Source organism: Rattus rattus, chromosome 16 (genome assembly GCF_011064425.1).
Source record: "Rattus rattus isolate New Zealand chromosome 16, Rrattus_CSIRO_v1, whole genome shotgun sequence".
NCBI classification, from domain to species: Eukaryota; Metazoa; Chordata; class Mammalia; order Rodentia; family Muridae; genus Rattus; species Rattus rattus.
In genome coordinates this window covers 7833965-7849249 of record NC_046169.1, presented here as the reverse complement: position 1 = coordinate 7849249, position 15285 = coordinate 7833965, and the positions used below count along the sequence as shown (strand labels likewise).

The following is a 15285-nucleotide window of genomic DNA, read 5'->3' as shown; positions in this document are numbered from 1 at the left end:
AAAGACCCAAATATCAAATCTTTTACGTGACTCAGGCATAGAGAGATGACTTGAACATTGGGTAAAGTACCCTATATTAGATCCTCAACATCCACAAAAAAGCTGAGCAGAACAGCATTCATGTGTGGACTCTAGAGATATATGTGGAAAATGGAAGACCACAGGGGCTTCTTTGGTAGCAACTCTAGCCAAACTAGAACATTCTAGACTCACATAGAGATATTGCTTCAAAGATGCCATACAGAGTTATACAGAATGATACCTGATCCCTCTGTTTTCACATGGGCAAACATGGATATGTGAACCAACATTCATGTGTATACATGCACAGAGAGGGAAAGAGAAAGATAGAGATAGAGAGAGTGAGAGCGAGAAAGAGAGAGAGAGAGAGACTCACACAGAGGCAGAGACATACAGACACATAGACAGACAGACACACAGCATATGAAGACATACTTTTCATATGCTGGTGAATGCTGGTCCTAAAGATCTGGAGAACTTGTCTGATGCAATGTTAACTTTCTATTTGTCTCCAAGCAAAATACCATCTGCACAGATCTGGAGATTTACTAAGTCCTGTTGTAATCTTCTCTCTCATGCTTGAACCTAGTTTTCTAACAACAGAGATATTTACATTTCAACGGATCCTGGAATATAAAGTTGGAACCACAATAGGTAGCTGAGTATGCACCTGATTTCTCATAGGCTGTTTTTTTTTACTCTAGGATCTTGGCCCAATGGGAATCATGAGCAAATCCATTGCTTTCTCAAAGGATGAGGAGTGGAAGAGATATAGAGCCTTGCTGTCCCCCATGTTCACCAGTGGAAAACTCAAGGCGGTGAGTACAATTCTTTTAACTGTAGCCTGTGTGACTGGAATTCCCATCCTAACTGTGGATGCTTTTCTTTTTTTAGATGTTCCCCATCATCAAACAGTATGGAGACATTTTGGTAAAGTACTTGAGGCAAGAGGTAGAGAAAGGCAAGCCTGTCTCTGTGAAAGAGTGAGTGCTTGACCATCACTGTTGTCATGGGAGAGGGGGAAACTGGGGTGCAGGGTAATCCTTGTGGTGTAGTTCTCATGGACCAGATGTTTGTTCTTGCCCCTTTAGACACTAGATGACATAGGCAGTTTGAAAGGAACAAGTATGACAGTAAGAAGTTTGCATGGGTAGAGCATGGGTTTGCTGGAAAGGGCTAGGTCTATATTGAGTTGACATTACCTGTCTCCCAAGAATATGAATACTTTCCTACTCTCTGATGCATGTTTTATTCCAATTGCTCTGTATCCTCAGTATTTTTGGTGCCTACAGCATGGATGTGATCACCAGCACATCATTTGGCGTGAATGTTGATTCCCTCAACAACCCAAAGGATCCTTTTGTGGAGAAAACCAAGAAATTATTAAGATTAGATTATTTTGATCCATTATTCATATCAGTAGGTATGTGGATGGTTCTTCTGCCTTGTGATTCATTGCTCTTCCCTGTGGCCAGATTTGTCAGTTCTACCTTACTCTTCTTCAGTTTCCCAAAATGAACGACTCTAGTGGTATGCAGTTCACCTGTCACATAATTCATCCCCTAAAGGCACAATTCAGTATTTTCAGCGCATTCAAAGACAGATAGCCTAATTACTACTATTTTGGAACTTTGTTTTTCTTTTTTTTAAAATTTTTTTTATTAACTTGAGTATTTCTTATTTACATTTCGAATATTATTCCCTTTCCTGGTTTCCGGGCCAACATCTCCCTAACCCCTCCCCCTCCCCCTTCTTTACAGGTGTTCTCCTCCCCACCCTCCCCCCATTACCGCCCTCCCCCCAAAAATCACATTCACTGGGGATTCAGTCTTAGCATATTCAAGGGCTTCCCCTTCCACTGGTGATCTTACTAGGATATTCATTGCTACCTATGAGGTTAGAGTCCAGGGTCAGTCCATATATAGTCTTTGGGTAGTGGCTTAGTCCCTGGAAGCTCTGGTTGGTTGGCATTGTTGTTCATATGGGGTCTCGAGCTCCTTCAAGCTCTTCCAGTCCTTTCTCTGATTCCTTCAACGGTGGTCCTGTTCTCAGTTCAGTGGTTTGCTTCCGGCAATCGCCTCTGTATTTGCTGTATTCTGGCTGTGTCTCTCAGGAGAGATCTACATCCGGTTCCTGTCGCCTGCACTTCTTTGCTTCATCTATCTTGTCTAATTGGATGGCTGTATATGTATGGGCCACATGTGGGGCAGGCTCTGAATGGGTGGAACTTTGTTTTTCTTTAAGGCAGGGTCTCATTGCATAGTCCAAGCTAACCTGGAAATTGCCTTGTATACCAGGGTGGCCTTGAACTTACAGCGATTCCTCTTGAGACTGCCTCTTGAGGCCAGGATTTACATTGTGCAACTCCAAGTCCTGGTTTTATTTTAGAATTCTTTCATTTATATAAATACAAATTCCTATAAATACAACTTTGGCTCTCTCTTAGTCTAGAACTCTCCATGTTTGCTGGCCATGCGCATATACCATCTGTCTCAGTTATACCCATTCCAAACTCTTACTTCAACATCTCTTGACATGGAGATACATCTTCATTCCAATTTCCTGTCCTTTTATCTGCTTTTGTAGCCAGTTGAGTTCAATCAATGATGCCTGCTAGGATGCTGACCTATATCATTGGCTTGATCTGAGAGAGGACCATGCCATGTCTAGGCTATGGTATTCCACACACCCCATTCCTGCCTCTGACTTTATTTGCACACCCTCTTTCATCATGCTCTTTGAGCCTTGCTGGATGGGGGTGCTCAATATAGTTGCTCCATTTCGGGTACAGTACTTAATATCCCCTTATTCAGCAATGACTGAAGGCTTACCTGGCTCATTACTATATGTCAATCATGCTTTAGTCATGTTGCAAATTTAAAGCAGCCTTGACCTAAGAAACCACCAAATCATTTCCTCTGCATCTGTGTCTTTTGGGCATTTGATGTCCATGGGATCATAGACTATGTGGTCTGTGTGACAGGCCTCTTTCATTTAGCACAACATTGAATGCAGCAAGTGTCACTATGTCCTTTGTCTATGAGCAAATTATACTCCCTGTTGATGGTAATTGATGTTAGGCTTACATGTTTGCCATGAATTTCTCTGCTATGATCCTTCATATATAAGGTTAAATATTTGTTTTTATGTTATATTCAGAATCAGCATTGCTGAGTTAAAAAGTAAGTGACTTTTTAACATATTAAGTGACTGAGTACACATTATCTACAGAAGCTGTACCTACTGTACATGTAAATGTCTGCCAAAAATGCAAGACTTTGATGTTTTAATATCTGCTTTTGTATCTTCTTCCTCTCCCTCTCACTCCCCATCTCCTTTGTTCTCTTTATCTCCTCCCCTGACCTCTCTTTATTTTTAGGATCAGGTTTTTTTCTGTCTATCATTCAGTAGCTTGGAACTCACTCTGAAGATTAGGCTGTACTTGAACTCAACTAGACAACCTGCCTCTGAGTGTGGGGATTAAAGGAATGCATGGCCACTGCCTGGATAGTTCTTCAAATGCATAGTTTAATGGCTTTATCATTTTTATGTTTATTTTTACTTTCTGTGTATGGGTGTTTTGCTTGCATGCATTAAGTGCATAAGTAGACCATAAAGGGACCTTGATTCTCTTTGAACTGGAGTTGCAGGTGGTTGAGCACAGCCACTTCGATACTGGGAATTAAAACTGGCTCTTCTAGGAGTGTTAACTGTTTTTTATAGATATTCTGGGTAAAATTGACCATGGTGTGTCATTTAGGGTTTTAATACTTTTCCTATCAATTTTATTTCCATTCACAGCTCATGTGTCCCTATGACTATATTCCATTCTAACCATTTAATATTATCCTATGTGCCTCTTTCTCAGTATTAGATGATACCTACCCTCAGACCTTTTAACATGGTTACTCATATAGGGTAGAATCTGCAAGTGAGGGAAAATATGTGATTTTTCTATCTTCCTGCTTTTTGTTTATCTGTCTTTGAGGTTGGGTTTTTTCAGACAGGATTTCTCTGTGTAGCCTTGCCTGTTCTTTTTATGCCTGTATGATTTGGCTTTTGTGTGGCCTGTGTAGATCAGAGTACAACTTTTCCTTCAGAGAGTGGGATCCAGGGATCAAACTCAGGTTGCTTCTGCAGAAATCTTTAGCAGTTGAGCCATCTTTTGTATTTTCTTTGTGATTCCATATGAAGGAGAGCCACTGAGCTAAACTTAAGCATCAGGTTGCAGCTTTGGCTACTCCAAAGTATGGAAGCAGCAGTATTGTGCTGACTCGGTGTGAGCAAGATCATGGAAAGATGGCTTCTTTTGGAACTTTGGTGACTTATTCTTGGGATCGCTTTATGATTTATTTAAACAAAACTTGCATTTTGATGAAAACTTATCTGTTTTCTTTTCCAGAACTGTTTCCATTCCTCAATCCAATATATGATATGTTAAATATCTCCGTGTTCCCAAAGGATTCAATAGCATTTTTCAAAAACTTTTTGTACAGTATGAAGGAATCCAACCTGGATTCTAAGCAGAAGGTAATAAATATGGCTTCATGAGAGGGTCACAGTTGGGGCTGGGGATTTGACTCAGTGGTAGAGCACTTGCCTAGCAAGCACAAGGCCCTGGGTTCGGTCCCCGGCTCCGGGAAAAAAAAAAGAGAGGGTCACAGTTTTATAACACGTTGGCCTGTGAATATTTGAGCTGTGTGTTAATGGCAGGTAGAAAGGCTAGATTTAAATACAGAGAAAGAATAGATTTTCTGGGGGAGAAGTTGGACTTTTCAAAAATGATTGATAATAAGCCAGGAATTAATTCTTATCAATGGGAATGAAAACTACAATATCCTGCATAAGGAATGAAAAAATAATTGACATGGTATAAGACCTGAACATGATCAAGACTGTCAAAACTCTAGCATGGATGGCACAGGATATCTCTAAGCTCTGACTTTTGCTGAGGAACAACTGGGAGTTGACAGCAGTAGAGGGAGAGCATGGACACTGTTATTTTTCCCATGTGGCAGTTGATGGCCCCACAGCCATGCATGTATGTACATCACTAGTTGGATTTAGTGGGTGTGAGTGTTTGTATATGGTTGGCCCAGGGAGGGGCATTATTAGAAGGTATGACTTTGTTGAAGAAAGTGTGTCACTGTTGGGAATAGGCTTTGAGACCTTCTCCTAGCTTCCTGAGGATGTTCAGTCAGTTCCTGGCTTCCTTTGAGTGAACATGTAGCTCCTCCTGAACCATGGATGCAGCCATGCTTCCGCCTTGCCAATAATGGGCTGAAAATCTGAACCTTTAAGCCAGCTCCAATTAAATGTTGTCTTTTATAAAACTTACATTGGTCATGGTGTCTGTTCTCAGCAATAAAACCCTAAGTAAAATAGAAGCTGGTACTGGGAATGGGGTATTTCTGTGATAGGCCTGACCATGCTTTTGTTTAGAAGAACATGGATATAGGGACTTTGGATTTGGAAAAAAGTGGAATGCTTTAAATGGGGCTTAGTGGGGTATTGTAGTAGAAATGTGGGAGTCTTTGTTACTGAGAGTGATTTAAATTGTGCAGGCCTGGTCCAAGAGGATTCAGAGGAGAAGGATTTAGGTACCTGTCGTAAAGACTGCTATTGTGATATTTAGTGAAGAATGTGGTTGTTTTTTGCCCTTGTTTGAAAAGTTTGCCTGAGGCTAAGGTAAAAATACTCAGATTAATTTCACTGAGGAATGAAGTCTCAGAACTACCCATCATAGATTTTGTTCTCTGGTTAAGTCACATGAAGAGCAGTTTAATGCGAAAAGTGAAGTTAAGAAAGAAAAAATACCAAATGTATGGTTCCAGTATTAAAGGGACCCTCGGAAGTGAAATGGAGCTGAATCCTGTGTTCAGAATATTAAATTAAATCAAGTGAGTAATGACCTTGGGGCAAGATTCCACCCAGTTAAGTTAGCTCCAGGCAACTAAAAAATACATTTAATTCCAGGACACAGGCATAGAGATCTTTATATTCAATATCAATCTACAGAGCAAGATGCAGGACAGCCAAACTTTTAGGCAGTGAAGGAGTTAGAAATGTAACAGAACAAGGGGGGCATGTTCCAGCTCCTTCAAGCAAAAGAACTCAGCAGCTTCAGCCATGTGTCTCTGGCTTTATAATCAAGAGGAGAGGGGAGACAACTGGGATAATTGATACCAGTTATCTGGAGCTAAGAAAGAGATCATCATCACTGAGGTGAAATCTTCTAGAAAGTGTTTATTGAGAGCTATATTCCAGAGATACCAAGGTTGTACCTTGGTAATGTGGACTTGGTAATGTGTAAGAGTCAACCAGGTAGTACTAACTTTGAAGGCATGAAGTGGTCATGTGTCGGCGCCTGCACCAACACGGTACTGAGAATTGGGCGAAAGCCTGTGGGATTAAAGAAACACACACACACACACACAGGTTATTCATGTCAAGCCAGGAGAGGAAGAGAGAGAGAGAGAGAGTCCTGTAGCTTTATTCACCACTTATATACCCAAGTTCCCAAGGTAGCAAATATCTGGGAAGCACAGTGGGAAACCCTGGATCATGACTACCTGGCTCCTGACTTCGGTAACAAAAGACTGACTTTGAGACCTGAATTAATTAGGGAAATATCCAGGAAGACCAGCCTAAATCTTAAACAAAGACTGAGAAAGCAAAAGGCAGGAGCGAATTGATCTCCGCCCAGGTGTGTCCCAGGTGTGTCGGTTCTACATGCATCAGGCGAGCTGAAAGCATTCCGCGATTTTCTTCCTGTGCTGTAAATTCATGGGAGAGGCTTTTGTCCAACAATCTCAAGACTTTATGGCAGTCATCTTAACTGTGGCCATACAGTCACAAAGCGGCCAGGCCCAAATCCAATACGGCTCCCTACATCTCCCCCGTTTTTCTTTTATAAAAGACCATTAGATGGAAGTAGTGGTCTGAGAGAGATCAGACATGCCTCACAGAGTGCCCAGCTCGGCCATGGCGAGCCATTCATGCAGTTAGGACTGCACCCCAATGACTAGGAATGACTTATGCTGTAACACACTGTTCTGGGCTATACGTGTGTGTTTTTTGGGGGGAGAAATTAGGCAGAGGAGCATTTGACCGGCCCGTATGTTTAAACGGGGTATAGCCACCTCTGTCTTAGGATCGACCTCTCAACCCCAGTCTTATCTGTCATAGGATCAACTGTCGCCCTCAAGGCTCCATGTCTTAGATTGGTCAAGGGTCAGAGGAAGTTGCCCGTCACTGAGGATAGCTACATTGGGTCATCTTTTTATTCCTCTTACTCAAGCCTAGAGGTGAAAGAATAGAGGACAGATGGCATTAATATAAGAGATTGTGGAAATCGAGCCTCTCCCAATATGTAGTGGGCACCTCATCTTGTTCGTTGTCTCTCTGGTTCTCCTCAGCTGCTAAGGCCATACCACCAAGGGCTGTCATCAAGCCGCTCCTGTAGTAAAATTTAGAATTCCCTATTGTTAGCAACTACTCCAGAAAGTTCACCCACTGTGCTTGCCTAACAATAGATTGAGGGAGGGTAACTCCAGACACTGCACACACAATGGCTGCAGCAATAATGGCTGCTACAATAGCAGGGAAAATGCCAAGGTCTTTCCCAGGACAGTTCAGGATCGGCCATTCTTCTCTGGAACAACCAGCAGGCAATGAAACCATGTCTGAGATCTGCAGAACCAGGGCAGAGTTCCCCAGTCCACAGCAGCTTCACGCAGATGGCATTCCTGTGAATCTACAGACTGCAAAATGACAACACCAGTTAAGGCAGCAAGAGTCGCCAGGGGAATGAGGGGGAGGCAAGGGTAACGGCTGGAGTCCAGTCTTCTCCAGCAAGCAGCAGTGCACAGAGGGTCTGAGCGTAGTCCACACTGGGACAGGACACACGCAATGGTAACACTGACTGCAGCAATGCCAAAATCTCTGTGATGACAAAAGATGAGGGGGAATCCTCCTTCTTGCTCTAAGGGCACAGGAATGACTCCAGAGACCCGAACCAGGAGAGCTGAATCTTGGTGTCAGCAGGCAGGACAGCTGCTTTTTCTCGCGTCCTATTGGTGGACATCACTGCTGACTGAAGTGTGCTCCTTGTTCCCACTGGTATCAGGATCACGATCTCCATCGGTACTGGATTCAGTGGAGACAGGACAAACACAACGTTCAGGAATCCAAATGGGTGCTCCAGCATCTCTAGGAAAAACACAAGCAGAACCCCTAACCCTAACTAAGACAGGGTCAGGTCCCTTCCATAATCCTGAGGTCAAATCTTTCCAATGGACCAGACCTTCCTTATGTCTTTTTCCTTTCCAATGTCTATCTGCTGCTGAACAATTATTCTTATCTACTAAAACTTAATCTACTAAAAATTCTTATCTATTAAAAAATGTAAAATATAGGTAATAAAAGCAAGTTTAGCAGGTGGGGAATTCTGGTCCCCTGTTTTAATTTTTTCAAGGTATTTCTTAAGTGTCAAATGAGCTCTTTCTACTAAGGCTTGTCCTTGAGGATTATAAGGAATGCCAGTCTTATGTACAATATCATAATGCTCACCAAATTTCTTAAAAGGCCCACTAGTATATGCTGGACCATTATCAGTTTTTAATTGTCATGGGACTCCCATAAAGGCAAAGGCCTGTAAGCAGTGACTTTTAACATCTTTAATTTTCTCTCCACTATGAGCAGAGGCAAAGAGCAGGCAGAATAGGTATCAATAGACACATGGACAAACCGTAGCTTCCCAAAGGAAGAAATATGGGGAACATCCATTTGCCAAATATCATTAGGTTGTAACCCTCTTGGGTTAATTCCCAATTTGGGAGAGGAAATAAATGGGGCACACTGGGGACATTGACTGACTATTTGAGCTGCTTGTTCTTTAGTTACTCCATTGTGAAACCTCAAAGAACTAGCATTAAGATGAAATTTTCTTTGCATTTGTAAAGCTTTATCATAGGCAGTACTATTCATTAACACATAGCAACATGAAGATCAAGTATAAGAGTCGGCCAATTCATTGCCTTGTGCTAAGGGGCCAGGTAACATGGAATGACCTCTTATATGGCCCACAAAAATCGGTTCCTGACACTGCCACAGCAAAGCCTGTACTTGTAATATGCAGGAACAAATGGATGAAACAGGAGCAACGAAGGGAGCAGTCTCAAGGGGTGAAACAATCTGAGACACATATACACTATCAGTGTATATGTTGCAAGGTTCATCAGGGAACATAACCAAAGCTAATTGTAAGGCTTTCAATTCTGCTAGCTGTGCAGAACTATTAGGAATTTTTATAACCTCTACCTTCCCTCCAGACACTACCGCAGCACTACAATTGGCGGAACCATCAGTAAATACTAAACGAGCCTTTTGTAAAGGAGAACTAACAATAATTCGTGGAAAAATTACCGGATGCATTTTGAAAAATTGACAAATCTTACTATCAGGATAATGGTTATCAAATCGACTAACAATTGTGCACATTAAAATAGCCCAATCTGTAAGTCCCTGGGCTAAATGTTGTAGCAGTTCTTTGGTATAGGGAGTAATAATAAGATCTGGTTCTTTACCAAACGTCTATAAGCTAATTCTTTGAGCCTTAAACAGTAACTGAGCAATGGCCTGAGGATAAACCATCACTATTTTTGCAGGTGAAGCTTGTAAATAAACCCACGTTAAAGGTCCATATTGCCAAAAAAAAGTCCTGTAGGGGAATAGGCAGATACTAAAATCAAAAATAAAAGAGGCCTAGGATAATCAATATAATTAAGGTGAGCCTCTTCCAAAGCCCGTTGTACTAAATTTAAACATTCACGAGCTTCTGGAGTTAATTGTCTAGTTGAATTTGGAGAGGAATCGCCTTTTAAAATATCAAACAATGGCTTCAACTGTCCTGTGGTTAATTTTAACGTCGGTTGGAGCCAATTTACATCCCCTAATAAGTTTTGAAAGTCATTTAAGGTCCTCAATGTATCCAATCTAATTTTAAGTTTTTGTGGGTGAATTCCTATTCGTAATAATTCATGTCCTAAATATTGATATGGGAAGTCCTTTTGGACCTTTTCAGGGGCAATCACTAACCCTGTAGCAGCCAAATTTTCTTGTAAGTCAGCATATGCTGTCAGCAACTCCTTTTCATCTGGAGCTGCTATCAAGATATCATCCATAAAATGGACGATATAAATCTGTGGATATTTGTGCCTTAAAGGCTTTAGGGCAGAGGCTACATACACCTGACATATGGTAGGACTGTTGGCCATCCCCTGAGGTAACACGACCCAATGATAGCGATGAGAAGGCTCTTGTAAATTTATGGAAGAAATGCTAAAGGCAAATCTCTCATAGTCTTTAGGATCTAGTGGAATAGTAAAGAAACAATCCTTTAAATCAATAACTATCATATGCCAATTTTTAGGTATAGCCACAGGAATAGGGAGACCAGGCTGAGTAGGTCCCATAGGTATCATAATTTTATTGATTTCACTTAAATCTTGTAATAATCTCCACTTCCCAGACTTTTTCTTAATCACAAAAATAGGTGTATTCCAAGGGGAAGTGGAAGGAACAATATGACCAGCTTCTAATTGTTCCTGTGCTAATTGATGAGCTGCCTCCAATTTTTCCTGGATAGGGGCCACTGTGGAATCCACACCGGATCATTAGACTTCCAGGTGATGGGCAAAGGTTTAACATTCGGAGGCTTATTAACAGTGACCCTTAGGATAAATTTCCCAAGTCTGTTTTATTGCTTACACTACAAGGTTTGCCTTGTTTCCTCATCACATTTCGTACAGGCTGAGTTGTCAGCACAGCCCCCATATCATTGAGCACATCTCATCCCCACAAATTGGTAGGTATTTGCTCTAAAACAAAAGGCTGAAACCATCCCTCATGTCCTTCCTCGTCTCTCCATTTAAGAATCTTGCTACTTTTTAGAGAAGCTGTAGCTGTCCCCGCTCATTATACGGTGGAGTAAGATATTTCTAGCGACCAGGACTTTGGCCAGAAAGCTTTAGCTATTACAGTTGTATCAGCTCCGGTATCTAGGAGCCCATGCAGGGGCTTTCCTTCAACCCATAGAGTGAGTGTGGGATGCTTCTCTAAGGAGGACACGCAAAATGCTCCGGGCCCAGTGGACCCAAAGCCCTGATTACCACGGGCAGATTTAAACACAGGATTATCAGTAAGAAACCGGGGCAAAGGGACTAATGAGCTATCCTATCCCCTTGAGGAATAACTACAACTCCTTTTTCTACAGAAACAATAATTTTAATTTCTCCAGTAAAATCGGAATCAATCACTACAGGAAAGATTCATATTCGTCTCATCAGGGCACTGCTGCGGCCTAGTAAAAGGCCTATACTCCCAGAGGGCAGAGGCCCATGTACCCCAGTCCCAAGTGCCTGAGGGCCCATTTGAGGGGTTAACACTGCTCTGGCAGAGGAACAGAGATCCAGTCCTGCAGTTCCTGGGGTCCCTCTGACCAGGTCCTTGACAAAAAGGGATTGGTTTGAGGGATAAACTGTGTTGGGGTATGTTCTACCACAGGAGTTTTCATGGCTCCGTACACTCTGGCTTGTGGGCCCTGGAGTGGGACCATCTCCTGTTTCCCAGAAGGTTTAAAGGTTGTCCCTCAACATCTTGGTTAGATCTACACTCATTTCCCCAGTGATAGCCTTTATGGCACCGAGGGCATAATCCAGGGCCTCCTATCTTTTGTTCTGAGGGCACTCTCTTTTAAAATGTCCAGGTTGTCCATACCTGAAACAAGTCCTGGTTCCTCCATGTCCCTTCCGCATGGCCACAGCCATGACCTGTCCCATCACATAATTCCCATCTATTTCTTTACACAATGTAATATAGTCGCTCGAACTCTTATTCTTATGAGATCTAATAACCTCCTTGCACCATTTATTAGAATTCTCATATGCCAATTGTTTCACTAAAGGCATAGCAGTATCAATATCTCCAAACAGCCTTCCAGTCAACTGTAATAATCAATCCACAAATTCCTGGAAAGGTTCCAAGGGTCCTTGTACTACCTTCAACAATTGTTCTCCGGCTGCCTTATTGGGCAGGGCCTTCCAAGCTCTAACTGCCGCTGTGGAAATTTGAGCATAGACAGCAGGATCATATTGAATCTGGGCTGGAAGGGCCACATACTGTCCTGTTCCTGTCAACATTTCTAGATTCCGCTGGGGGAATACTGCTTGCGCATTAAGTCTAGCTAGTTGCACACATTGTTCTCGAAATTCTCCCCTCCATAATAGAAAGTCTCCCCCACTCAATACTGCCCTACATAATTGTTGCCAATCTCCAGGAGTCAGAGTGGATGCAACATAGGACTCAAAAATGGCAGAAATAAAGGTAGCAAGGGGACCATAAGCAGAGACTGCCTCTTTCAGGTTTCTCAACTCCTTAAAATTCAGAGGAGCATACTGTCTGATAGATTGATCCGCATTGCTGGGATCCGGGACCTCAACAATAGGAAATGCCACCCCCTGTCCAAGGGGAGGCTCAGGGAAAATTACCCCTCTCCTTGTAGCCTGGTTTTCACACCACCACTCCAAGGAAGCATAGGGTTCATAGGCAGGAGGAGCAGTAGCTCCCTCTCCTTTAAAGAAGGGATTTACACTAGGGGGATGAGATCCTGATCTTTCAGTGGCCCTGTTCTTATTAATCTTCCTCTTAGGCACCTCTATTTCCTCTTCTGATGTCTCTCCTTTCTTCCCCTCTGAGCTAGAATTCTGATCTGAATCAGAGGTTGGTAAGGACCTACGAGAGGCATCATCTTGTGCTGCTCCAAATGTTCTTTCTATCTCTGACATCTGTCCCCTTATTTTCAAGAGAGCATCCTTGACCAATCTCTACAAAGAAAGCGTGGCAGCAGGAATGTTCTCGGGGCCATATCTCCGCAGCGTTCTTTGCAAATCTCTCATAACCTGTTTCCAGTCAGGAATATTAAGTCCTCCTAAATGAACAAGCCAAGGACTAGTTTTTTCTAAGGTTTTAATAAATTCTTCAACTGTTTTTTCCTTTACACCGATTCTCTGATGCTCGAGCAAAGCAACTGTCTGATCCGCTAGTTGTGAAGTAGAACTTGCAGTTCCCATGGCGCGAAAATTTTCCTTTTCGCTATTCACTATTCACTCACCCAATACGTCCCTTCTCCTATGCCGGCTGGGCTTCTGGGACGTCCCGTCAGTAATCCTCTCTTCTCTGATCTCAGTGGAACCTCCAGTTGTCGGCTCCCTACAGTCATGAAGAGCAGCTGATGGTGGGCACTGTGAGAAACCATGGAAGGTCATTTGGAGAAGGTACACCCTCAGTTGCAATTGATGGCCCAAGACTGAAGGAGTCAGGCAAAGAAGTCAAGTCTTGGCACCATGAAGAGAATATAGTAGAGGCTATTGGTAAAGCCTAGATGCAATGGAAGACCCCTGTGCATTGGAGTACAATGGAACGATCACCATGGACAACAACAGCAGTGTAGTGTGGATCAATGTGAAGTTAAACTGCTATGAAGCACAGATCTCGAGAAGTTAAGCCAGCCCTTTGGAGGATCAGTGTGGATCCAAGACATCAAAACATGCTGTAACATTGAAGCTGCCTTCGAGACAGAAGATGGTAAAGATGGCAGAGTCACCCGCCTTTTGCTGAGGGAAGCTGCTGACAGGGAGTGGATCCAGCTGAGGAGAAATGAATTTGTAGTCAACAAAAATGAAAAAAAACATTGAAGATCTGAAGGCCACTTTGACATCAGAAATGGAGATGGCAGAGTTTGGCATTTGCCCAGCTGTTTGCCTATCTTAATTTGGGGATTATAGTTAAGTGATTAGATGGATCTTGGAAGAGACTTTGTACTTTAGTCTTTTAACTTTGTTGATATTGCTACAGACTATAGGATTTTGGAAGATGAGCTAAATGTACTTTTTAATTATGCTGTTTAGGTATGGCCTCCATAGACTCATGTGTTTAAACAAGCCTGTGGAGGCCTGCCAGTGGATATGATGGTTTGCATATGCTTGGCACAGGGAGTGGCACTATTAGAAGGTGTGGCCCTGTTGGAGGAAGTGTGTCACTATGGGGGTTGGCTTGGAGATCTTCCTCCTACCTCTCTGAGGATGTTAAGTCACCTCCTGGCTTCCACTGTGTGAAGATGTAGAACTCAGCTCCTTCTGTACTATGCATGCATGGTTATTGCCATGCTCCCTCCATAATGATAATGGACTGAAACTTTGAACGTGTAAGCCAGCCCCGATTCCATGTTGTCCTTTATAAAACTTACATTGGTCATGGTATCTGACATAGCAATAAAACTCTAAGACAGAGATCTTCCTGGTTGTTGCCACCGTGGACAGCTTGTAGGCAGCACCCCATGAGGAAACTTGAGCCTCAGGACCACAGGCAAGACCAACTTTTCTGCTGCAAGAGACCTGCCTGGTGAACTCAGGACACACAGAGGCAAAATTCCTCTAGGACCGGGCACTTCCGGTGTTTACCGGGAGTCCCAAACCCTCGGATCCCGGCCCGCAGCAGCTCTCTGCTCCCAGACCCCGTGGGAGAGAGACCTCACCGCCTGGTCAGGTGGGCACTCCTGAGGCTGCAGAGTGGAAGAGACCACCAACACTGCCCACCCCTGCCCACATCCCTGGCCCAAGAGGAAACTGTATACGGCCTCTGGGTTCCCGTGGGGGAGGGCCCAGGAGCGGCAGGACCCCTGCGCCTGAGACACCACCGGAACCTGAAGGGACAGACCGGATAAACAGTTCTCTGCACCCAAATCCCGTGGGAGGGAGAGCTAAACCTACAGAGAGGCAGACACGCCTGGGAAACCAGAAGAGACTGCACTCTGCACACATCTCTGATGCCAGAGGAAAACACCAAACGCCATCTGGAACCCTGGTGCACGGAAGCTCCCGGAAAGGGCGGCACATATCTTCCTGGTTGCTGCCGCCTCGGAGAGCTCGGAGGCAGCACCCCACGAGCAAACTTGAGCCTCGGAACCACAGGTAAGAACAACTTTTCTGCTGCAAGTGACCTGCCTGGTGATCTCCAGACACAGGCCCACAGGAACAGACCTATAGATAGGAAAAACTACACGCCCGAAAGCAGAACACTCTGTTCTCATAACTGGCTGAAAGAAAACAGTAAAACAGGTCTACAGCACTCCTGACACACAGGCTTATAGGACAGTCTAGCCACTGTCAGAAATAGCAAAACAAAGTAACACTAGAGATAATAGGA

The 15285-nt window shown here is 43.4% G+C and overlaps 1 protein-coding gene across 1 annotated transcript in view; it reads left to right on the top strand.

Moving 5' to 3' along the window:
- LOC116885386 (cytochrome P450 3A2-like) overlaps window positions 1–15285 on the top strand; it is a 45732-nt gene that overhangs the window by 17067 nt on the left and 13380 nt on the right. Inside the window, exons 5-8 of the mRNA XM_032886666.1 lie at window positions 726–839; window positions 916–1004; window positions 1296–1444; window positions 4424–4551. Of these exons, the coding sequence (XP_032742557.1) occupies window positions 726–839; window positions 916–1004; window positions 1296–1444; window positions 4424–4551 (480 nt within the window). The remainder of the gene's footprint in view (window positions 1–725; window positions 840–915; window positions 1005–1295; window positions 1445–4423; window positions 4552–15285) is intronic.